At 39.0% G+C, this 25,096-nt stretch overlaps 1 protein-coding gene across 4 annotated transcripts in view; it reads right to left on the bottom strand.

The window, feature by feature from the left end:
• LOC114031455 (probable palmitoyltransferase ZDHHC14) overlaps positions 1 to 25,096 on the bottom strand; it is a 326,338-nt gene that overhangs the window by 52,109 nt on the left and 249,133 nt on the right. For all 4 annotated transcript variants that reach the window (XM_027846515.1, XM_027846517.1, XM_027846516.1 and 1 more), the window contains exon 4: positions 2,825 to 2,962. In XM_027846515.1, the coding sequence (XP_027702316.1) occupies positions 2,825 to 2,962 (138 nt within the window). The remainder of the gene's footprint in view (positions 1 to 2,824; positions 2,963 to 25,096) is intronic.

The raw sequence follows: 25,096 nt of genomic DNA, 5'->3' as shown, positions 1-25,096 counted from the left end.
CAGCAAGGATAAAGAAAGCTCTACTTCTTTGCTTTTATGCAAATCTTAACAGTCAAGGACCAAAAGAAGTTTAAGTCTTAAGAAAGATAGTGCAGGGAAGGCAGTCATGATGCAAAATTAGGACACTACAAATGTTATTTCTTACCTCACCCTACTGAAAATAAATGAGATTGTTTTTCTAAAGATTTCATCTTTCTACTTAGAAATCCAGAATTGGGGCTTTCAAAAATTTATGTCCTATGAGTGTAACACATGTTTTTAAGATACCAATATTCTTTACTTTCCTTTGACTTTATCTCTAGCCTTTCTTATTCTGTGGACAGACATGACAGATGGTTTATCAGCTGCAATCAAGAAGATATTGGCCCTTACCAATGTTTTCTGCATTTGGGGATCAGAATAGTGATCACATGAAGACATCCCCCCTTCCTCCAAGGACCACATGATAGATAAGATGGAATTGGGCAAAAGGGTTTCTTTCTTTCTTTTTTGCTAGGCAATGGGGTTAAGTGACTTGCCGAGGGTCTCACAGCTAGTAAGTGTCAAGTGTCTGAAGCCAGAATTGAACTCAGGTCCTTCTGACCCAAGGGCCAGTACTCTATCCACTGTACCACCTAGCTGCCCCAACTTTCTTTCTTTCTTATAGATCTATGTGTTTATGGAAGGGCAGGTAGGGAGAAGGAAAAAAGCATTAGACAAAATGCTTTTGTCTAAGAAAATGTTATGATGTATTGCAGGCTAATAGATCGGTAGAAATTTTTATCTTTTTTAAAAAAATTTTTCCATGGGAAGACTGATGAATAATGCCTAAGAAATACCTAAGAAATCAATGTTGCATAAAAGCAAAAAGTGAAAATGGCTGCTAATAACTGAGGCAAATTTGAAGAAAACTAACTGAAAAATCTTCATTTGAAGACTGTACAATCCAACCCAACTATGTTAACAAGGATTAGGTTGTAACTTCCTGCTTGAGAGTGCATGTTTTGTGTGTGTGTGTGTGTGTGTGTGTGTGTGTGTGTGTGTGTTTACATGCAAGTGTGTGCAGCTGTGTGTATGGGTTTGACTATGTAACAGGGAGGTGGGGGGGATGGAGAGAGAGGGATACATTCACAGAAAGACAGAGGAAGATTTATATCCTTGTAAATAATCTTTTAAAAGTATTGGGTCAGCTCATTAAACACCATCAGATAGACATGAAAGCATTTTGGAGCATTTAAAAGCATCATCCTGATTAGCATCAGTGCAATCTGCTATTGGTACGTTTCCGTTAGTTGTGTTGGGTAGTTACTTCTTTTGAAAATACTACGTGATACTCTCGGTTTTCCCACCCTTACTCTCTCTCTCTTGCTCTGTGTGGTGCTAACTATTCTGGAACCCTGATAACATGCAGAAAAGGTGGCCCTGGGGAACTATAGTCTGCACCATTTGAAGGAGCTGAATAATTTAGAGGCTTCCAAATTGGATCTTAAGTTTCTTCATGGACCCCCACCAAGAATAAATGGCTGTACAATGGTTTTCATGTACATAGTTTGCTTCAAACCAGTCTGTTCCAAATTCAGATGAAAGGATCTTAATTCTAGAATATTGGCACTATTATTTGAAATATATCTTAAAATTTGGGACATTACATTTACTGTAATGTTTAAATACTGAATAATGCCTAAGAAATACCTCTTCTCTGATCCTTTCCTTCCTCCTTCCCCCCTCCCACCCAACCAAATGAAAAAAGGGCAGTAGAAAACTTAGATGCCTAACTTCAGCATTAGCAACTCCATTTGAGGTTTTAGAGCTGCTACGATGAAAGAAGAGGAAGCCTATTTTCAGATTCCTCCGGAAGCATGCCAGCAAGATGCTCTATACCTTCTAATGGGTGGGTTACACTTTAGGAATGCGGATAAGAAATAATGTTAGTCTTTTAATGTTGCTAATGGAACCCTAATGGATCTTTAAAGGCTTAAATTTACAGCCCAAAGCCAATTAACTCCCTTCTCATCACTATCTGACAAGGCAAAGGACAAGAATAAGGGATAAAAGAAATTCCTAGTGATCTTCAGAATGAGGTCTCAGGTTTAGCAGGGAGAGAATAGATAACCTAAACCTCAGCCAAGTCAGCTCAAAATCATTGCAACCAACCCTCTTAGAGTGTTTTCCTCACAGTCACCTCATTCACTCGACAATAAGTGGGTCAAATATCCTACTATGACATCAGAAAATTTTTATTTATGACAAACTCTCTGCATATGTCAGTTAAGCCTTATTTTTAAACAAACTACATTTGAAAGGAAAAGAGATATAAAAAGAAAGGGAAAGAAGTTAAATTACCCAAGAAACCCAGTCCAGTCATATACAATACACTGTTGTTTTTAGGGAACTCTCAGCAAAATCTAGCTCAACTAAATTGTCAGCATTTGAAGTGTGGTCCTTTGGAGTCAAGTGTGGGGTTATCACTTAAAAGAACCACCCACAAAAAGTTGAAGTAACTTGATACTTCTGTGTTTTGAAAGGTAAAAATTATGTAGGTGGTCCCAAGGAACCAAGCTCTGTAAAGGAAAGACTGAATTGGTCACTAAGTTGGAAACCACTCTTGGTAGGATTGAGGAGGGCAATGGGGAAGAGGGAGGGAAGGGAAGAAAAAAAAAGGAAAGGTGAGGAAAAACAAAAGGTGGGGGCAGGTTGGAAATGAGGAAAACGGAAACTGAAGGAAGGGAAAAGAAGAAAAAGAGAACCCTGAATGATCAAAATATTAAATCAAAGCTAAATAAATCAGAAAACCAAAGTCAAGCAAATGATTACATACATAATCTGATTTTGCCAGCATACTTACGAAGAATGACGTGGGTGATAACGAATGCAAATATAAAGACTGTCAGAAAAGACAGAGATAAAATAAACATATAAAAAAATCTGTAGTTTCTTTTCCCCACACAGTTGCCTACCCAGGGACAGTGATGATCAAACCGTTCTGAAATGAAAGAGGCAGAAAAAAAAATATGGAAATCAATTAATAAAATGTCTCTTTACTTGAGGGGAAAAAAACCCCAAAACAAACCTTTGAACAATATACCAAAATGATGACATCATAGGTATTTGTAAACTAACCTTTTAGAGAAGTATTTAGCTTCATGAGATTTCAACAGCAACATTACCCTTTTGTCTAAATTTAAATGCATGATTGAGATGATCTTTCAAAAGAAAAAAAAAAGATGTGCCTTCTTATTAAACTGTCACTTCAGAAATGTTAATAGGATTTCTTATCACACTTAGGGTGGAAAAAATAAGACTTCTTTGATTTTATGTGTTAATTCTCACTTAAGGATCTTCTATCAACAATACTCAAATGGATATAGGATCTTATAGTGGGTATCCCCTCTCATAGTGCCTACAATGTCATTCCCATACTATAGATGGAGAACTGTAGTTTACATGGGAATCCTTCGCTAGGATTAGGGAAATTCCCGGACAGAGTATACCTGGAATATCTGAAGGTAAAAAAGTGTTCAATATATGCTTCTTCTTTGCTTTCTTATCCCATTAATTTCTCCCTACCCCAGCTTTGTAGGTCCTTCTCAAAAAATGTTTCTTCTTGATCAATGGTGAATGGTTGTCTTCAAAATATAAGTCTCTAGGACCCTAATCTGCTCCCTATCCCTAGGAGTCTTTCTTGGGTTTTTAAAAGTAAATGTGAGCTTTCTTGTCACCATGACAATTTAAAATGAAATCTTTGATGTATTTATGATTTATTTTTTCCTCTGCAAGTAATGACACAGTGTTTTTCTTTTCTCTACTATTCAGCTGATCTATTCAAAGTGATATTGCAACACACCCACTCACATTTAGGAAGCCTGCACTGTGGGTGGGGAAGAAAAACGTTAGGCATATGACTTATCTCTTTTTTCTGGTTCTTTTCCAAATTCAGTACCCATTTTATTTTCATACAAATAAATATATATGCATATATATACATATATATATATGCACATACACACACACACACACACATTATATACATCTATGTGAGGCGTCACTATAAAGAAACAGCTAATGTCATGAGCCACAGGTTAACTTTACAACAGGATCCTACAAAGGGTCATATATATTATTTTACATGTAATACCTTTATACATACAATATTAGCTGGAATGCCTGTGGGGATATTTGGATCATGGCAACCATTAGAATGACTAGAGCCTTACCAGGAAAATTGAGTATAAACCAAACAACTTTGCCCTGTGGGTACCAACTCCCTCCAATTGCCTCCCAATCTTTTGTTCCCCTAATTACTGGTATCAAAACTCACTGCTCTTGGTGAAAGCCCCATTTCCCTGACAACTTTCCATTTGCCTGTCTATTGAACTTTATCTGGCTCAATCTTATAGTTCCCCAGACCTCACCCTCCTCTGCCCCCTTCATGGTGCCCTTTGGAACCACAAACTTATTGTAAACAAATTCATCATTATAAACTTTTTCCTGTTATACTATTTTTGCCTCATGGCATTAACTGATACCTGGCTTTCCTTTGAGGATGCCATGTTCTTTGCTACTTTCTGAAATGATGGTGGTTCCTTCTTTCAAGTCTTTTAGGAACTGGGGCCTATCTCCCCACCCCAACTAAGCATCTGTCCCTTAAAGTTGGAGAAAGGAGATGAAAGCTTAGCCAGGACAAATGAATGGGTGGCTTTAGGCTAGACCTGAAACATAGAGTCACCCTTATGCCATCCCTCTGTTCTGGTGTTTGCTATGGCTAGGCAGCCATAAGTCATGATCCTAAATAAACACAAACATGTGGAAATAACTCACACTTACCAAAATGAAGACTTAAGAGGAAAAAATCTAGGAGCCCCATTGCCAATGGCACTACCACTAGCCATGCCTTGCACTCCAAGTAGCTTCTCGTACTCTTTCACCAACCTATTTTAAATATTTAATTCCCCCTTCCCCAACCAATGCAGAGGCATTTACTTTTTTTCTCTCCCCCACTCCCCTCCATCAATTGGACAAAAAGGGGGGGGGCAAAAAAGAGTAAACCTTCACAACAAATATCCATAGTCAAGTAAAGCTGTGTGCCCAAAGGACTCTCATTCTGCATTTTTTGAGTCTATCACCCCTCTCTCAAGAAGTAGGAAGCATTCTTCATCTTCAGTTCTCTGAAATTGTGGTTTTACCAGACATTCTGTCTGCTCAAAGGCTAGATTCCAACTCTATTTCCTCTATCTGACAACTTTCCCAAGGAGCTTTAGCCCATATTGTAAGACTTAACCAAATCTATGTTCAACTTTATCTGACTGTTCCCTGTAGCCTTGGCTAAACAGGAACTTCCTACTGGAGGCTATCCTCAATTGTACCCCAACAGTTTCCCACTATCCCTTCCATATTTATATATTGCCACAACTGATAGGGAGAAGAAACTATACTCCTTGCTTCTTCCTCCTGATTCCACATTTTTGCTTGGCTTTCACTCAAAAATGTCACCTCATTTGATGTTGATGATATTCCAGTATACCACTTTCTCTTGATCCTTGTTGCTTCCAGATAATCCCTTCTAGAATACTCTCTCACCTATCTCAATGACTTAGATACCTGGCTTATCGATTTCCTTTCCAGCCCATATTCTGCTGCCATTCTCGATGGCAATAATCACATTGATGACTCTTTCAACAGTTCATCAACCTCCTCAACTCTAATGAACTCCTCTATCCAGCTTCAGTCACCCACACGTTAGATATTCCCATCACTCAAAACTGCTCTACTTCCTAGATTTTGAACTTTGAAATTCTCCTCTCTGACTGCAATTTCCTAAATGCTGCCACACACTGCCAGCTGTATCTGATCTTCAACTTATTACAATCTTTGAGCCTTTGATCCACCCCTGTCCTTCCATGTCTTCCCCCTTGCTCTGGAATCTCACCTCTCCACTCACAGAATTAATTCTATGGTGAGCCACTTCAATAAGCCTTTTTCTCTGCCCTTGAATTCTTCACCCCTGACCTATTGTTGTTTCTGCCTTGTCAACTCTTCTTTCTGGCTAACTCTCAGATATGTTTTCATTGCTTCTATTCTTGAGTGTTGCTGAAGAAACCACACCAGCAGGAGCTACTATAAATTTATGCCGCCTGACTGCTGCGTGACAATATTTGGATTTTTCTCTTGTTGACCCAAGTTGCCTTCCCCATACCGTCTATTGTAAACTTTCTTCCCAAGCCCCAGACTCATTTCCCACCTAACTGTCTCAGCAGATAACCTTGCCTTCTACCTCATTGAAGGGGAAGAGAAGGGAATAAGCATTTCTATAGTACTTACTACATGCCAAGCATGTAGTGCTAACCACTTTACAAATATTACATCATTGAGAACACTGAGGCTACCTACCATGAGTACCTTCATTTCCCCTCCTCCACATCTCAATGATATCCTTGCTCACTGGCAAGACTAACTCTTCTCTATCTGTGCCTCTGAGCACATTCTCTTCTATCTCCTTCATGCTCTTGCTTGATCAACACTTTCTACTCTAGCTTTCATTTTCTCCCTTTTTATTTGCTTCATCTGCTCTAACATTATGCTTAGTAACAAACAAATAATTACTATTAATAGTAGTTAGCATTTGAATAATGTTTTCAAGTATGCAAAGCACTTTACAAATATTATCTTATTTGATCCTTTTAATAATCTTGGGAGGTATGTTATTATCCCTATTTTATAGATGAAGATACTGAAACAGAGAGAGGTTAATGACTTGGCCAGTATCACATAGCTAGTAAGCATCTGAGGACAAATTTGAACTCAGGTCTTTTTGATTCTAAGTCCAGTGCTCTATCCATTACACCACCTAGTTGCCCAACAAACAAATAAACACCCTATTACCCCTTCCAGCTATTACTGTATCTTAGGGGTTCTTCAGTATATCTGTGAGGGAGCTGTCAAGGTTGAGTGATGAATTCCAATAATAACCCACAGTTCTTGGGAGTCTTTCATGAAAGAACTACATCCATTTTCTGGGGCTCCAATTTGCTTTTCTGTTGACTGACAAGTGTCTTAAGAAATTCTGCTTTCTGTCTTATAAAATGGATTATTTTTCTCACTGCACATAGAGATGGTGCTTGTGAAGATGGGTCTGGACTGAGCAGATCAGGTGCTTGGAAACTTGTGAGTAAATTAAAATGTCATCACCACACTATGATCCAGGGGAAACTGGAAAACAATGGTTAAAAATGCTGGGACGTGTTGGTGGGTATTACAAAATGAAAAGGGCTTGGCTGAACTGATGCTGGGATGCTCTTTCCTTTTGTTCTGGCTGTTAAGATTTAGAAGATGTATTGTGTAGCTGTCCAGATCTATAAAAAATGGTGACCTGTACCAAATGACTCAAGAGATCAGCAATGTGGGGAAATGGTATAGTTCTCTGATTATGATGGTATTAATGACACAGTAATAATCATAATTAAATAATAACACATTAATGTTGGTTACCATTATTAGCACTTAAATATATTATGTCATTTGAACCTCAGAGCAGTTTAAGTTTGTGCTATTATTATCCTTACTTATAGATGAAGAAACTGAGGCTCAGAGAGGTTGTGACTTGCCCATAGTCACACAGCTAATAAGTGTCTGAGCTAAGATTTAAAGTCTTCCTGACTTGAAGTTCAGAACTCTATTCACTATGTCACCTAGTTGCTTCATGTAATTATGAACAGACAAATTTTAAAAAATAATATCAGTGCCCCATGAAGAATAGGAGGCAGCTGGACCTCATTTGACAAGAGTTTTGGTAGAGTTTAGGTCTTAGGCCAATGAGGATGGGAACCTTGGGACTGAACTAGTGACACAAATGTCAGTGCACTGGAGAAGCTGAGGATGACTTTTGATGACACTAAAGACATAGTAGTACTCGGATAATGGGGGGGCAGAGCCAAGATGGCAGAGGGAAAGCAGTGACTGTCTTGAGCTCTCTCCCATAGCCCTCCAAATACCTAAAAAAATGGCTCTAAACAAATTCTAAAGCAGCATAATCCACAAAAAGATGGAGTGAAACAAATTTCCAGCCAAAGACAGCCTGGATGGCTGATCTTAAAGGTATATCGCGCCAGGTGGGGAGAGGAGGGCAGTTTGGCGTGGGTGCACAGGCCACAGCGACCCTGGAGCAGGCCTCAGAGGACTGAATCGTGGGCAGCTGTGGGGGTTTCCAGACTTCTCAACCCATAAATGCCAAAGACAACTTGGACGGTCAGTGGGAAAAGTCTGTGACTGCGGTGAGAGAAGGAGCTAGGTCTCAGCCACCCCAGGGGCTGTGGCTGTTCCCTGAGCTTCTGGCCCACAGACTGAGGGGGAATCAAGTAGTTGATCAGAGGGGGATTATAGGGATCTCTTTGCCAGTGCTGAGGCAGGAATCTCTTGCTTTGCCTGTGCTTGGATCTGGGTCACAGTTCTGAGGGGCGGTCCTGGGACGAGGAGGAGTGCTGGCGTGGTGAAGCTTCTTGCAGCGGTGGAGAGAAAACACCTTGCCCCTTATCATAGCACCTTGGAAGAACTGAAAATTTACAGGTCCCTAGAAGTACCTCTGAAAACAGCTGTACAAACCCCCGAAACTTGGGACAGTACATTCCCCACATTGGAAGCAGACTTTTACCTTAACAAAGAGTTTAAAACTCAAGTAATTGGCTGGAATCATGAGTAAGCAGCGCAAAAAGAGTCAGACTATATTATCTTACTTTGGTGACAAAGAAGATCAAAATATACAATCCAAAAAAGACAACGAAGCCAAAGCTCCTACATCCAAAGCCTCCAAGAAGAATATGAATCAGTCCCAGGCCTTGGAAGAGCTCAAAAGGGACTTTGAGAAGCAAGTAAGAGAAGTAGAGGAAAAACTGAGAGTGATGCAAGAAAATCATGAAAAACAAGTCAACAGCTTGCTAAAGGAGATCCAAAAAAATACTGAAGAAAATAACACCCTAAAAAATAGCCTAACCCAAATGGCAAAAGAGGTCCAAAAAGCCAATGAGGAGAAGAATGCCCTAAAAAGCAAAACTGGCCAAATGGAAAAGGAAGTACAAAAGCTTACTGAAGAAAATACTTCCTTAAAAATTAGAATAGAGCAATTAGAAGCTAGTGACTTTATGGGAAATCAAGACACTGTAAAACAAATCCAAAAGAATGAAAAATTAGAAAACAATGTGAAATATCTCACTGGAAAAACAACTGACCTGGAAAATAAATCCAGGAGAGAGAATTTAAAAATTATTGGACTATCTGAAAGCCATGATCAAAAAAAGAGCCTAGATATCATCTTTCAAACTGTCCTGATATTTTAAAACCAGAGGGCAAAATAGAAATTGAAAGAATCCATCGATCTCCTCCTGAAAGAGATCCCCAAAGGAAAACTCCTAGGAATATTGTAGCCAAATTCCAGAGTTCCCAGGTCAAGGAGAAAATATTACAAGCAGCCAGAAAGAAACAATTCAAGCATTGTGGAAACATAATCAGGATAACCCAAGATTTAGCTGCTTCTACATTAAGGGACCGCAGGGCATGGAATATAATATTCCAGAGGGTAAAGGAGATAGGATTACAACCAAGAATCACCTACCCAGCAAAACTGAGTATAATCCTGCAGGGGAAAAAATGGTCATTCAGTAAAATAGAGGACTTTCAAGCATTCTTGATAAAAAGACCAGAGTTGAATAGAAAATTTGACTTTCAAATACAAGACTCAAGTGGAACATGAAGAGGTAAACAGGAAAGAGAAAATCATAAGAGACTTACTAAGGTTGAACTGTTTACATTCCTGCATGGAAAGATGATATTTGTAACTCATGAGACCTTTGTCAGTATTAGGGTAGTTGGAGGGGAAAAAATTATATGTGTGTATATATAGATATAGATAGATAGATAGAGGGCACAGGGTGAGTTGAAAATGAAGGGATCATATCTGGAGAATAAAATTAAGGGGTGAGAGAGGAATATACTAAGAGAAGGAGAAAGGGAGAGGTAGAACGGGGTAAATTATACCACAAAAAAAAAAGAACAGAAAGGAAAAGGCTCTTACAATGGAGGGGAAACGGGGGAAGGTGAGAGGGAATGAGTGAATCTTATTCTCATAGGATTTGACTTAAGGAGGGAATAACATACACACTCAATTGGGTGTGAAAATCTGTCTTACCCTACAGGAAAATGGGGGGGGGGGGAAGGGGACAAGGGAGAAGGGGGATGATAGAGAGGAAGGCATATTGGGAAAGGGAGTAATCAGAAGCAAATACTTCTGAGGAGGGACAGGGTCAAAAGAAAGAAAAAAAAAAGACATAGTGGTACTCATCACATTTGGCATGGGCAACCGAGACAATGGCTTCGAGGTCAACATGGCTACCAGCTGTAAGTGTCTGGAGAGAGAAAGGTAGTCAGTTCCAAATACCAGAATGAATAAGTCAGTAGGCCTGAAGACCAGGTAGGGACAAAGGTGAGCTGGTGATATTGAAGGTAAGGATTTTTGTGTTTTGTTTTTTTTTATTGGGAATCTATAAAAGACAGATTTCATGAGTTACAAGCCAGATAGGTTCGCTGTCAGTCATTTCTATTACCACTAATATAGCTTAGGCTGTACAGAAACATTTTCTTATGGAGTCAGAATATAGGATATGAGGCTCTTAAAGGCCCTGGAATATACCAGGCCTGGACTCATAGGAGTCCAGGTGAGTGAATGAGTGATGAGACAGTTTCAGTACTAGAGACAAAAAAAGAATTGGCTGGTTAACCAAGCTCTCAGTAGAGAAAACTGGTGTTTGGGTTAAACCACTAGGTTCCCCATTTCCCTTGCAAACTGAAGGTCCTTGAAAACACAAGGAACTGCACAATATGGCAACAGTAGAGGTAGAGTGATGTGAAGAAGAGAAAAGTGGATCTTCTCCAAAGACTGGGTCTCCTCATCTCACTCAGGCTAGAGGTGAAGAGGTTTACTGATCAACTAGAGAGCTTTGACTTGCTTTGTTTTTGATCTGGGCCAGTTCACTCCCTCCTTAGGTAATCTGGAAGCTCATCCATCGCTGAGGGTTCACCCTACTGATACGCGTACTGTAGCTTACAACTACTGAGTCCAAGAGTAGCCTCCTACCTTCCGCTTCAGCCTCCTAGATAGATCGGATTATAGGTGGCGCGACCATACCTAGCTTCCATTTTTTAATTTTAAAAATGGAGGGTGGGTGGCGTTGAACTAGATCATCAGTAAGTTTCTACTTTAACTGTGATCTTATGCTATACGATCTCAAGACAAGAAACAGGAATGTTCCACCGAGGTCAGATGTGCTCAGAACTGGTTCCCCATATTTAGCATTTGAAGGTGGGATGCTAACCTCTTTCTGTCAGTCTGAGTAGCTAATGCAGGAGGTGGCAATAACCAACAGTTGGCCCTCATTATTCTTACTGTGCTTTTCAGCATATAGGGAGCTGTCAAAGCCCCCTCATGCCATCCCAAACTCCCTGCCAACAACCTCCTGGACCCAGAAGTGAGCTGTTTTCAATCATGATATCAGTGAAGACAGAAGTTCATTTGACTTTTGATTCTTTCCAACACAAACAACACTTTGGCTAGTTGGTTGGGACATCCCAGAAATGTTCAGATTTGGGCCAAGAAGGCAGGCGACTTGTGCACATGCTCTGTGATGCTTTTTAAAAAAATTTTGGGAGCATGGGAGAAAACAAAAGGGGAAAGCCAAGAACATAAATCATTGCCATTGAGGTTTTATTTCATGATAGTCCCTACCCCACAAAAGCTGCATATACAAGTCAGAGCTAGGTAGGCCTACAGAACAGTCATTCAATAAACATTAAGTGTCTACTCTGTGTTAGGGTTTATGCTAAGAGCTGGGAAAACAAAGAAACGCAAAAGACAGTCCCTGCCCTAAGGAGTTTACAGTCTAATGGGACTAATGTCTAATGAGACAACATGCAAACCACTATGTACAGGCAACATACTGACAGGATGAATTGGAGATAATCAAAAGAGGGAAGACATTAGCATTAAAGGGGATTGGGAAAGGCTTCTTGTAGAAGGTGTGATGTTATCTGAGACTTGAAGGAAGTCAGGGAAGCCAGGAGGCAGAGATGAGAGGGACCAAAGAAGACCCTACATTTTTCCTACAGAAAGCGGTGGCCTTTGACTATCACAACCACCAGAACAAGATGGCTACTGAGCCCTTCATGAAGATCCTGGGTAGATAAAGTTCAGGCCTGTAAGAAGTTGGCCAGGTGAAATTACTTTTCAATAAAGTATCTGAAAGGTACAGTCTGAGGATGGAGGCTATGTTGGTATCAGAGGAAATGGGAAGAAATGAAATCCAGAACAGGGATGAACAGGAATAACATTTACAAGATGGGTTAAGGTACATGGGAAAACCATCCACTGGGGACACAGAAGTGAGCATGGTATAGAAAGCTGGGGTCAAGTACCCTGGGTTGGAAGATATTGTTGATGGATCTGAAATGGATAGTTTGAGCTGTTTATCTGATTGACAGTGAGTTCTATATTTTGGGTTTTGGTCACTCACGACTCCTTTTGCAGAGATATGGGTATGTAGCTATGTGCATTGTTTCATTGAAGCAGAGATTCTAACTATGAATGGTAATACCTAAATACACAATAATAATAAAGACGAAAGCTAGAATTTATGTAGTACTTTAAGGTTTGCAAAGTACTTTACAAATACTATCTCATTTGGTCCTCACAACACTAGGAGGCAGATCCTATTATTCTTTCCCACTTTACAGTTGAGGAAACTGAGGCAGAAGTTAAGTGACATGTCCAGGGTTACACCAATGAAAATGCCTGAGAAAGGATTTGAACTCAGGTCTTCCTGATTCAAGGCCAAGTGCTCTAGCCAGGGTATTCCTTAGCCTCTGGAGTGATACTCAAGTTACCTAGCTTTTTAAATAAATCAAAAGTGGAAAACACCTACCACCAAGGAAGGAAAATTAGCTTGTGAAGTCTTATTGTTACTAATAAGATGCCTGCATTTGATCCACCCTTGCTTTAACAACCTATTAAGGACAATTGCTATGGGGGAAGAAGGAAGGTGTTTAGTTGTTTTTTTTTTAATTCAAAAGTGGTATTATTGTTAAACTAGAAACCTACAATACTGTGGTTTCCTAATAGAATAGGAAGAATAACTGAACGGCAAAAATGATAGCTGAATGGGTATAAGACAGTCCTGATGGAGTATGGCATACTTAAAAAATTGGGGATATGTATTACAAGAATTTTGCTTTTTCAATAGTAGAGGATGAAGAGAGAAAATCAATTTTTGTTAACTAAAAACATTTAAAATTTTTTATTAAAAAAAAAACCAGAACTAGTGTTGCCTTTGCAATTGGTAACAAATGTGCAACTCTCTAGAAGACAAGTTGAAAGGAATGCATCTTTAGGACCTTTTCTTATTCGATGCTCCTTCTTGGCTGACAACAACCTGATTGCACAAAATGAAGTTATTTGGTCATTTTTGACTCTTTGTAACCCCATTTGGGGTTTTCTTGGCAAAGATATTGGAGTGGTTTGCTATTACTTCTCCAGTTTACTTTACAGATGAGGAAACTGAGGCAAACAGGATTAGTGACTTGCCCAAGGTCATGCAGCTAGTAAGTGTCTAAGGCTGGATTTGAACTCAGGAAGATGAGTCTTCCTGACCCCAGTCTCGTCGCTATCTCCACTGTATCATCAAGTTGCCTGACAAATTGAAGACTACTGCCCTTTCTCAGCTAGGAATATAGGGATGCAGAAATGCTCTCATTCAGCTTTTCTTATTGGTAAACAAAAGAGAACTTTTGTGGCCGTCCTAGAAAAACCAAATAGCAGTTGAGGAGAGGAAGGAAAGCTTCATATCTAAGATGGTGATCAGACTGTCTCTTGCTTTTTTTTTTTTAAGGCAATTGGGGTTAAGTGACTTGCCCAGGGTCACACAGCTAGTAAGTGTCAAGCGTTTGGTCTGAGGCTGGATTTGAACTCAGGTCCTCCTGACTTCAGGGCCGGTGCTCTATCCACTGCACCACCTAGCTGCCCCTGATTAGACTGTCTCTTGAAGAAATAAATGGACTCTATGAGGACAGGTTATAAAGAAGGGCCTTCCAGGCATGGAGGACAGTTAGCGTAAATTCCTGAAGATAGGAGATAGAGTATTATGTATGAGAACTAGAAAGAAGGTCAATTTGACTGAATTATAGAATATGGGAATGGGATTAATATAAACTAAGAATGGTAAGGTAGGTTGGGACCAGGTCATGAAAGGTTTTAAAAACTTAACTGAAGAGTCTAAATTTCATCCTAGATGCAATAGAAAGCCACTAGAGTTTATTGGCTATGAGAGTGACATGGTTGGATGACTGCTTAAGGAAAGTCACCATGGCATTTGTGTAGACGCTTGATTGGAATGGAGAGAGACTTGAGGCAGGGAGATCAATCAGGTGACCATTTCAATAGTCTTGGTGAAAGGTCATGAGGTCCTGAACTAAGGTGATATTGTTTGTGAATAGAGAGAAGGTGGCACAGGTGAAAAGATGATGTGGAGGGAGAAATGACAAAATTTAACAACTGCTTAGATATATGGGAGGAGGGAAAGAAAGGAGCTAAGGTTACAAATCTAGGATACTGGAAGAAGGTGGTACATTTGACCAAAATTTTGGTGAGTTAGGGAGAAAGATAATGAGTTTTATTTTCAATGTGTTTGGTTTGAGCTGTCTCTGGGATAGCCATTTTTAAATATTCAATAGACAGTTGATATTAGAGACTGAAATTCAGGAGAAAGACTGAAGCTGAGGGACACATAGATCTGTCAGCCATCTGCATAGAGGTGATAAGTACATCCATGAGAGCTCATGACATCATAGAGGAGAGAAGTGAAAAGAGAAGAGGACTCAGGACAGCTCTAGGAAAGACCCACAGATAGGGTATGTGATAGGGAGGGTAGTCTAGCAAAGAAGGCAGTTAGATGTCTTAGTGAACAGAGTGCTGGGCCTGGACTCAGGAAGACCTGAGTTCAAATCCAGCCTCAGACACTTACTACCTGTGTGACCCTGGGCAAGTCACTTAACTGACCTGTGTTTGCCTTAATCCACTGGAGAAGGAAATGGCAAACCACTTCCAGTACCTTTGCCAAGAAGACCCCATACGGGGTCACAAAGAGTCACACACGTCAGAATGACTGAACAACAATCAGAAATGGAGATGCAGGAGGAGCAGTCAGACAGATAAATACAACTTCAGAACACTGTTTAAGAAAATAAACACAGACCTCAATAACTGCAAACATACTAATTGCTTGTGGGTATGCTGAGTCTATATAATAAAAATGATAGTGCTATCTCAATTGATTTACTTATTCAGTTCCATACAAATGAAATTAACAAAGGATTATTTTTGAGTTACGAAAAAATAATAAAATTCACTTGAAGGAACTAAAGGTCAAGAATCTCAAGGGAAATAATGAAAATATATAGGAAGGAAAGGGTTTTAGTGGTAACAGATTTCAAACTATACTGCAAAGCAGTATTCATCAAAATGATTTCATATTATTTGAAAAATGGAGGAAAAGATTAGAGAAATGATTTTGTATTGTTTAAAATTTAGAGGAAGGAAAAAACCTAGTAGTCTAATGCTTGATAAACCCAAAGACCCCATCTGGGGTCTATTTTTTTTTTTTGGCTAGACAATGGAATTAAGTGACTTGCCCAGGGTCACACAATGACAGTGTCAAGTGTCTGAGGCTGGATTTGAACTCAGGTCCTCCTGACTCCAGGGCCGGTGCTCTATCCACTGCGCCACCTAGCTGCCCCATCTAGGGTCTATTTGACAAAAATTGCTAGGAAAACTGTAAAGTAGTCTGGCAGAATTTAGGTTTAGAAAACACTTTAAACTACATATAGAGTTCCAAATGGATACTTTACTTAGATATAAAAGATGGCATCATTAGCAAATTAGAGAAGCAAGGAACAAGTATTTATCAAAATATCTAAATGTAGGTGCAGCACTGGCCCTGGAGTCAGGAGAACCTGAGTTCAAATCCAGCTTCAGACACTTGACACTAGTTGTGTGACCCTGGACAAGTCACTTAACCATATTGCCTAGCCAAGTAAAAAAAATCTAAATGTATTAAAGGCCATTAAGAACCTGAGATTGCCCAGAATAAGTAAAATTACAATATGGCTCACTTAATGTGAAAAACTCTTGAAAACCACAAGGAGATGAAAACTCATGCTACACAATTAAATATTTTAAAAGATAGAAGCAGGAATAGTAAGAGGGTTTACATTTAATTTATATTTATGTCCATAAATTCCTAGAAAATGTAAATGCCCAGGAAAAAAAGGGAAAACTTTTTTGATTGGGAAGTTACTCTCTCTTCCCCCCTGAGAATTTGCTTTTTTATTTTCTAGAAATTGAAAAAAACTGAAAAAGTTTTGATGTTTTTTAAAAAAAGATTAATAAAATGTTTGATGAGATGTTCATAAAGTGACCCAGACTTCCCCCCTTCTCAAAGCTGTGAAAGAGGAAGATTTTTACATTAAAAAAAAAACAAAACAAAAAAAACCAGTACTCTTTGATCATTGCAATTCCTGAACATAAAGGGATTCATGCTGTTGCAGATCTCTTGGATCTAAGATTCAAAGGTGGACATGGAAGTGATGATAATAACAGTATCACCACCCTTGGCAAAACAAGCTTCAAGCTTGGGGTTCAATATTGGAAATAGAATTTCAAATATTACCGAAGATAACTTCTTTTGGTATCTGTCTAGGAATGTAGGTGGGTTCACAGAAAACCCATCTGACTTGCAAGTGAATTGGATTTAAGTGAGGGAGGGCTGTGCAAAGTCACCACCCTCACTTTCTCCTCCTGAGTCATCATCTGGTTCCAGAGGTAAGATATAGATCAAGATGACTGGAGATTGCCCCAGAGGCAGTGGGAGACCTTGCCCTTTTAAGCTTAGGTCTTTCCCAGGAGTCATTTTGACTAAGGCAATGTCCATTCAGTGATAAAGGCCAGGTAAGAAAAGAAGCAAAGAATGGCCTCCTTTACCTAGTCAAAAAAAAAAAAAAAAATCAATCTGGGAAGGGAAGACCCTCAGGGTTTCTGGCCAAAAAAGAAACAACTGCTATTTACACACACAATGAGCCAATGGAGTCCAGACAATGACCAGATGAAGCTTGGGCTGGGACCTATTGTTGGCCCAATCAATGAAAGCCAGAGTGATTTAGGTTTAAGGAATGGTCCTTTAAAAAAAAAAAGAAAAGAAAGAAAGAGGGGGCAGCTAGGTTGCGCAGTGGTTAGAGCACTGGCCCTGAAGTTAGGAGGACCTAAGTTCAAATCTGGCCTCTGACTAAACACTTGACACTTACTAGCTGTGTGACTCTGGGCAAGTCACTTAACCCCAATTGCCTTAAAATAAAAAAAGAAAGAAAGAAATCTAAAAGAAATCTAACCTATAAACCCCAAAATATCTTGCAAAGTTTCAGCGATCAAAAGTTACATTTCTTTGCGCACAGCACCCACCCACAGATAAGGGTATGATTCCCTATGTGGACAGAGGGAGAGGTAAAGAAAGAAGGAGGGAGGGAAGGAAGAAAAGAAAGAAGGGAGGGAGGAGCTGTGTTGCCCAACTGGAACTGGTCAGTTGGGTCCCCAGTGGGGCAGCTACTACTACTCACAGATAGCTGTTTGTCCTTCTTTCTCAAAGAGGACCACGACATCAAGGAAGGTGATGTTATGACTCCCCTGAGCCATAGCAAGGACTTTCTTTGAAATGTTTTAAATAGGAAAAGAGAGGAGCTTAATGAGATCATTTCCCAAATCTTTTGTGTTTGGTGAAGACTGAGCTGAGATCCCATCTCTAAAAGGCCAGAGTAGAAGAGAGAACCAGCCAACTCTAGTATTGTCACAGGAAAAATTTAGCAGCTAGGTGGCATAGGGGATCAAATGTTGGACTTGAAGTGGGAAAGTTCAAGAACACTTCTGAGTGATGTTGATTATTATAAATACCCAACTTAACTACAAAAGACCTACGAAGGAAGATGCTATCTTCATCTTTAAAAAAAAATGAGGCAACTGACTTCTAAGGTTCCTTTCTCCTCTAAATCTCTCATTGTCAGGGCAAACCCACTTTTGGAAAAAGCAGCAATAACACAATCTTATGAAACAGGTCTCTTTTCTACGGAAGTCAAAATGATTTAATACATTTTCTCGTTTATTCTCTCAACATCTCCCGGTTGGGAAGTCCTAAGAGGAGGCAGGGTGACTTGCTCCAAGGCAATCTTCTCTGATGTTATTTCCCCATTATGAGGGGCATGGTTTTCCAAAACACTCCACCTCAGAAGAAGCTAACCACAACCTAGAGATGGAGAATGTCCCGGTGTAAAACGATGCAAAGTGAGAAACATGGCTGCTTTGACTAAACCCATTTTTCCAGGAGTCAGAGTTCATTGTATCTTTATTATGGTACACAATTAGATACTTCTGGAAAGGAACAATGTTTTAAAAACTATAAGGAGAATCCCCTGGAATTGGGGGGGGGAGGCAATAAAAGCAATCTGAAACTATAAAATATTATATAAATACCACCCACCAGCCTGTAGGGGTAGGGGTGGGGGAGCCTTGCTTTTTAAACATCTACAGATAGGTATTGTTTATGCTGTAAAGCATAATAGCACTCCACTGAGTCACTATGGTCTAGCATGTAGACCTGTATTTATTTAAAAAAACCAAACCAAACCAAACCACACCAACCAAAACAGAAGTCAGAGGGCTAGTCAGCATTCCATGGTTTCTACTGCTCTGGGACTGAGCTCTCCTCTATCCTGTCGTAGATTAAAATCCTGTAACAGCGGGTTTTGAGAAATGAGGACCATACTGTAACTAAGGCAGGGCCATCAGGGCTTTGCCTAGGGTGCCATTTGGGGGCAAATTTGCTTCCTTTCTGATGAAGGTATACTTCCTTCCCCAGACAGTTCCAAGACATTCATCCCCATGCTCAGTGGTCCTCTGATGGCCTGTACCAAACAGCGTGATCCTCCTCTATGACCTGGCCCTCAGTTCCTAATTCTAGGGTCATACTATTTTGGCACCTTTTTCCTAGGGCTCATCCTCATGTTTACAATCCCCACAGAGGGATAGGCTATACTTTCTGAAAGATTTTCTGGCTCATTTTCCTGACACCACTGAAAACTTCAACGTGTGTGCATGTGCATGTCTGTGTGTGCATACACACACACATGCATCTTCCTCCAGATGAAAGAATTCCTAGTTATGGTTCTGGCCATGGTAGGAAGATACATGATTCTGGCCACAGAAAAATTACAGGATACCCAAAGGATTTGCAAAGATAAGTGCTGACCCCACCACTAGGGAGCTTTTGGAAAAAAAAAAAGTACAAAAAAATAGGCAAACATTGTTCTGATTTATAAAACAGGCAAGGTGAATTTTTCAAATTAGAGGATGGTGACCTTCACTTCAATTCCTGACAAAACTCTAGAATAAATTATTAAAGGGGTGCTTGGTGATCGTGTAGAATGGGAAATAATGATCATTACGATCCAATATAGCCCTGCAAGGTAGGTACTATTATTATTTACATTTTACAACTGAGGAAACAGAGGTAAATAGAGGTTAAAGTGACTTGTCCAGAGTCACTCAGCTAGTAAGGGGATAGGAAGATATTGAGGAAAGGAAGATATCGAGGAAAGGGAAAGAGTAAGCAAAATACAGAAACAGACAGAAAGGCAGAGAGAGGAGCAGAAAGACAGAGGGAAGAATAGAGACAGATACAGAGCCCATACCTTATTTTTTTTTAAAGAAGGGAGATAGAGAAAAATGGCTCATTGATGAGAATACTTTCACTGTAGAGAGAGCAACATGTAGGTGTTATATCTAAAAGGTAGCAGGGCACCTGTGTGTGTTAACAGCATTTATTTACCTGCTGGTGTTACTAGATTGGCTAAGGTCATTCTGCAGCAGTGTGGTTAGGCACTATGTAAATAGGACTATATTTTCAGTGTAAACAAGTCGGTATCATCACAATTATCCTTTTGTGTCCTGGGTCCCATCCAAGTGTAACAGTTGTCTGTGGACCCTTATAGCATCCATCCAAAGGAAAATGGAGGTGGAGGGAGCAGGTGATGGGTCTTTTGTTGAATGTTTCTGAGTGAGTGATTGGTAAAAATTCCTAGTTGTCTTTTCTGTTTCTAGCAGTATGGAATCAGGGCAATTAAACACTAAAGGAGGGAAATGACCAGTGAGTACTCATAAACTTGGCTGTTTCCTTCTTTAGCTATTGTATGGTTTATTTGGACTTGAAAGACTGAGGTTATCTATGATTCTCTGTTCCTATGATCTTAAGACTGACACTCCCCACTGAACTCTTTGGCTTCTCCAAAGGATATGCATAACCTAGAGGTATTGGCTCTTTGACAAAAACTTTCCTAAAAAACAGGGACAGAGATTTTTTTTTTCAGGAGGAAGGGAGGTGAAATTAATTAGATAATTATTCTATCATCTTCCTTCCAAATTTCTCTTATCCAGACTCATTACAGAATGGGTCATTCTGGATAAGTGAATTATCCAGACACTTAACGGTTTTCTTCTCAGCACAGATGGCAGAGCCATTCCAACTTTTGTCTTCTGACTCTGGCCGCTGCTACCCTAGCCGCTTCTGTTGCCCTCCTTCCACTTGCCTCTGCTATTGTGTGCTTTTTCTAACCTCTCACACTCATTGACAACTTTTCTCTTTTTTCACACTTTTTCTTATCTTTCAGAATAGACAGGTCATGCATGGACTGCCCTGATACTACAGAAAGGCTGACCTTAGATAAAACTATCTGGCCACTCACAGCACTCCTTTCATTTTGCCAAGGAGACCACTAATCACAACATGTCACATGGAAACTTCATGCCTTCAGCTCTTCTCAGATGTCTTCCTTGTTGCTGTGGCTGTTCCTTCACTGCAATAGACGTCTCCCTGGAAATTCCTCAGTCATTCTGAATTCTTTGGGGTTCCAGAAAGCTGATCTGAGGTTTTATTATACTCTAGACATAGTTTCTGGTAACTACGGCAACAGTTGACATTAAAAATAAATGTAGGTTTTGGAAGAAATACATTTTTCAAGAATATTTCCCTTTTAGGCTACAGATAAATCTGTGGTACATTTTAGAAAACTGTGAAGATGAAATGCTGTGATGGACACGTGTGATATTGAGAACTATTGGAAGTGCCATGTTTGTGAGGAAGGGGGTTTAAAACTACTTAGTTATTTGAACATGACTGAAACATCGTATTACAAGGGAGACTCACAAAATCATATGGTGAACTTCCTGTCTTACAGTGAAGTTTCAGCATGATCAAAGATGAAGAAATGGTAATTTTTCTAGTTCATCAGACCGAAAAAACCCAAACCATACATCAAGAACTAGTAGGCAATGGTTTTGCACAGACATACCATTTGGTGGTACAAATGATCACTTTTGTCATGCAATAAACAAGCTGCCACTCCATTAGGATATGATTGGAAAGTTAACTCAGGCTCACCAAAGCAAGAAAATATTGCAAGACATAATGATACTCTGGCTACCTCTCAATAGAAAGCGATGGGAAATGTACCACATAAAACTTCAGTGGGACTTGGATACTACAGTTACTTGAAACTTTATTAAAGAAAATGTTGGGTTTGTTTGTTTAGAAAGTGCTTAGTTTAAAAAAAATTCTTTCTTTTAATAGAAAGAATTTAAAAGATTCTTTCTATTAAATATCAATTAATCAAGCAAGTGTGCACTATGTGCCATGCACTGTACTAGGTGCTGAGGATACAAAGACATAGGTGAAATGGTCCCTGCCCTCAAGTGGCTTAGAGTTCATAGTGGAAGACAACATGCACACATGTAAGTGGCTGAAAGGAAATTTCAACAATATTCTAGAAAAGGATATAACTCCTCAATGAAGGATTTTTTTTTTAAACAATCATTCTTTTTGCAGCTAGGTGGCGCAGTAGATAGAGTGCTGGGCCTGGAGTCAGGAAGACTCTTCTTTGTGAGTTCAAATCTGGCCTCAGACACTTTCTAGCTGTGTGACCCTAGGCCAGTCACTTAACCCTGTTTGCCTCAGTTTCCTCATCTGTAAAATGAGCTGGAGAAGGAAATGGCAAACCACTTCAGTATCTTTGCTAAGAAAACACCAAATGGGGTCACTACAAGTCAGACACGACTGAAAAACGACTGAACAACAAAACAAATAAGTGGTATATATGTTAGTTATCATTATTAATAATATTGTTATTAAATATCAATAAATATAACCCACATAGACAAAAGCTCTTTGGGGTCCTGAATAACTTTTAAGCATATAAAAAGGTTCCTAAGACCAAAAAGCTTGAGAACCACTGGACTACATGATTTTTAAAGATCTGAATCCTAAATCCTACAAATGCAGGATTGCACTGATGTGCTTTGGCCAATTCCCTATGACTATTACTAAGTCATAGATGGGTTGAATCCGTCATCCATGAAAGGAATTCTCTCATACTGATGAAATCACAGATGTGTAATTTGTATATTTGGATTCAGTCTGTAGCCAGATGGCATAGAATTGAGCTAGAAGGGATCTAAGAGGAGGTTAAGTGATTTTCCCAAGGTCATACATCAGTTGCGAGCTTAATAAATGTTTCCTGACTGACTTATTGACTGACAAACCCTCTGACTTTGGAGCCAATGTTCTTTCCACCGAACCTCTCTCTGTCATTCTGGATTCTCTGATTCCGTTGGAGTTCAGTAACATGGAAGCCTAAACCAAACAATGTTATATTCTTCCCACCCTGCTCCAGGTCCCTGCCAAAGAGTTGCCTTTATCTCATTTCCTGTCAAATCTTATATGGCAATCACATTGCTTCTCACAAGGTATAAGGAATAAAGACTAGAGATATGATTTCACCGGCACAGGGAACTTCCTGATGAAGAAACTCCCTCCTACTAATTCAAGTTGGTACCCTCTGCAACTATAGAGTGTTGGAGAGAGGCCTAGAGTACCAAGACGTTAAGTGACTTTCATACAGGCCATACAGTAGCTAGCATGTGCCAGACGAAGGACGTGGATTTCTTTTCATAATAGTTATAAAAGAAGAAAACCTTAAAAATAACCATGACAAATGTGAGTTCTTCTTTTGACAGGTTGTCTCTCTTTGAGGGTCATTTGGTCCACTTCCTTTACTTTACAGATGAAGAAAATGAAGTTAAATTACTTCTCAGATTTCTTCTATCTTATCATTTCCACTTGTTTCATGGAGCTCATACATAGGGCTACCAAGAGATCATTTGCTAAATTCAAAATTGGCATGGATGACTTGGTTTTACGATTTCAGAAGAATACAAATATCTTCCATAGAAAGAGTTCTTCTTTTAATTTTCAAAATACTTTCTTATACATTGTACTTTTTTATCCTCATAATTATTTTTTTGTGAGAAAATTCAGCAAATGAAGCTGATTAGTCTCTTTCCCTGACCCCTCCCAGCTTGACCAGACAAAGCACAAATACTAGGACATGATAAAAAAAAAATCTCTTTATAATTGAGAAAAAAAAATACCAGCCTGAAATACTTCAAGATATGTTTAACTTTAGTCTTCAGAAATCTTATTAGCCATCCCAGGATAAAAGTTTCTGGATGGATTTTTCAAACTAAACCAAACCAAAACAGCTATCATATGACATTTAGTCTAAATTACTGGTTTCTTATTGAAAAGGAAGCTGATGGTGGTAAACATTAGCATCCAGAAGCAGCAGCAGAGCACAGCAAGTTTGTGTGTATGTGTATGTGTGCGTGTGTGTGTGTAAGTATATACACCAGGTTTTCAAGTTGTTTCCAAGTGTTTAGTAGCTCACAGACTTCTGTGTTCAGCTGAGTTCTTTACAGGCCCTGAGTCCTTAAGTCTATGGTTCTTTGAACGGATAACACAAATTCACCAAGGTACAATAGGAAGAATCCTGGAACAGAAGATGGTAGGACTAGACTCTGGTCCCAGTTCTGCCACTGACATGCTATGTGACCTTATGCAATTTCCTTAATTCCACTGGGTTCAGTTTATTCATCTATAAAATGGAGATAGTAATACCTGCCTTCCTTACTTCACAAGATTGTAACGATAAGTTAATGGTCGTGAAGTGTTTTGAAAAAATTCATGCTATGGAAAACTTAATATTAAACATCAATACAATTACCAAAACTTGGCAATACTTGGAAAGATTAAAAAGTATTGAATACATAAAAAGTATTATGATGAGGACAAAAAAGGTATTTCTAGTACAAATTGTTGCTATACCCTTAAGTTCTTAACCTTTTTGGTATCAGGGACCCTTTGGCAGTCTGGCCAAGGCTATGGACCCCTTCTCAGAATTATGTTTTTAAATACATAAAATAAAACACAGAATCATAAAAGGAAACCATTACATAGGATTACAAAGGAAAAATAATGAAATGCAGTTATTAGATATTCTATTTCCTCTTCTGCTAATCTGGGCAATAAATATTTTTGTAAATATTCTTCCATTTCACTTAAATTGTTAAATTTATTGGCATGTAATTGGGCAAAATAACTCTTTGTAATTGCTTTAATTTCATCTTCATTAGTGTTATATTCACTATCTGCATTCAGAGAAAGAACTGATAAATATATGTATAAAGTAAGTTTACACATGTATATGTGTATATATCTATATCTCCATATTTTATCTATCTATCTATCTATCTATCTATCTATCCATCTATCTATCTATCTATCCCTATGTGTGTCTAATGGTAGCCATCTCTAGGGTTTGGGGTAGGAGGAGAGGGAAGAGGAAAAAAAGAAAAGCAAAAAATTTACATAATAATTTTTTTATATATTTAAAAGGAATAGCAAGTTGTACATAATAGATTTGCAGTCTCATGTGTAATCATCTTTTTTATTATGCTATGTTATAGATATGCTTGTTTTATTCCATAAATTTAAAAAAATGCAATTATTAAAATATTTTTAAAAAGCCAGGTTTACTGACCCACCAAAATGCAGCGATTCATTTTGACTTTATTAGTTTAAAAAACAAAATGAAACAT

Source organism: Vombatus ursinus, unplaced genomic scaffold (assembly GCF_900497805.2).
Source record: "Vombatus ursinus unplaced genomic scaffold, bare-nosed wombat genome assembly UNPS02015175.1, whole genome shotgun sequence".
NCBI lineage: Eukaryota > Metazoa > Chordata > Mammalia > Diprotodontia > Vombatidae > Vombatus > Vombatus ursinus.
The sequence above is the reverse complement of the archived record's forward strand: the minus strand, read 5'-3'. Positions and strand labels throughout refer to the sequence as shown.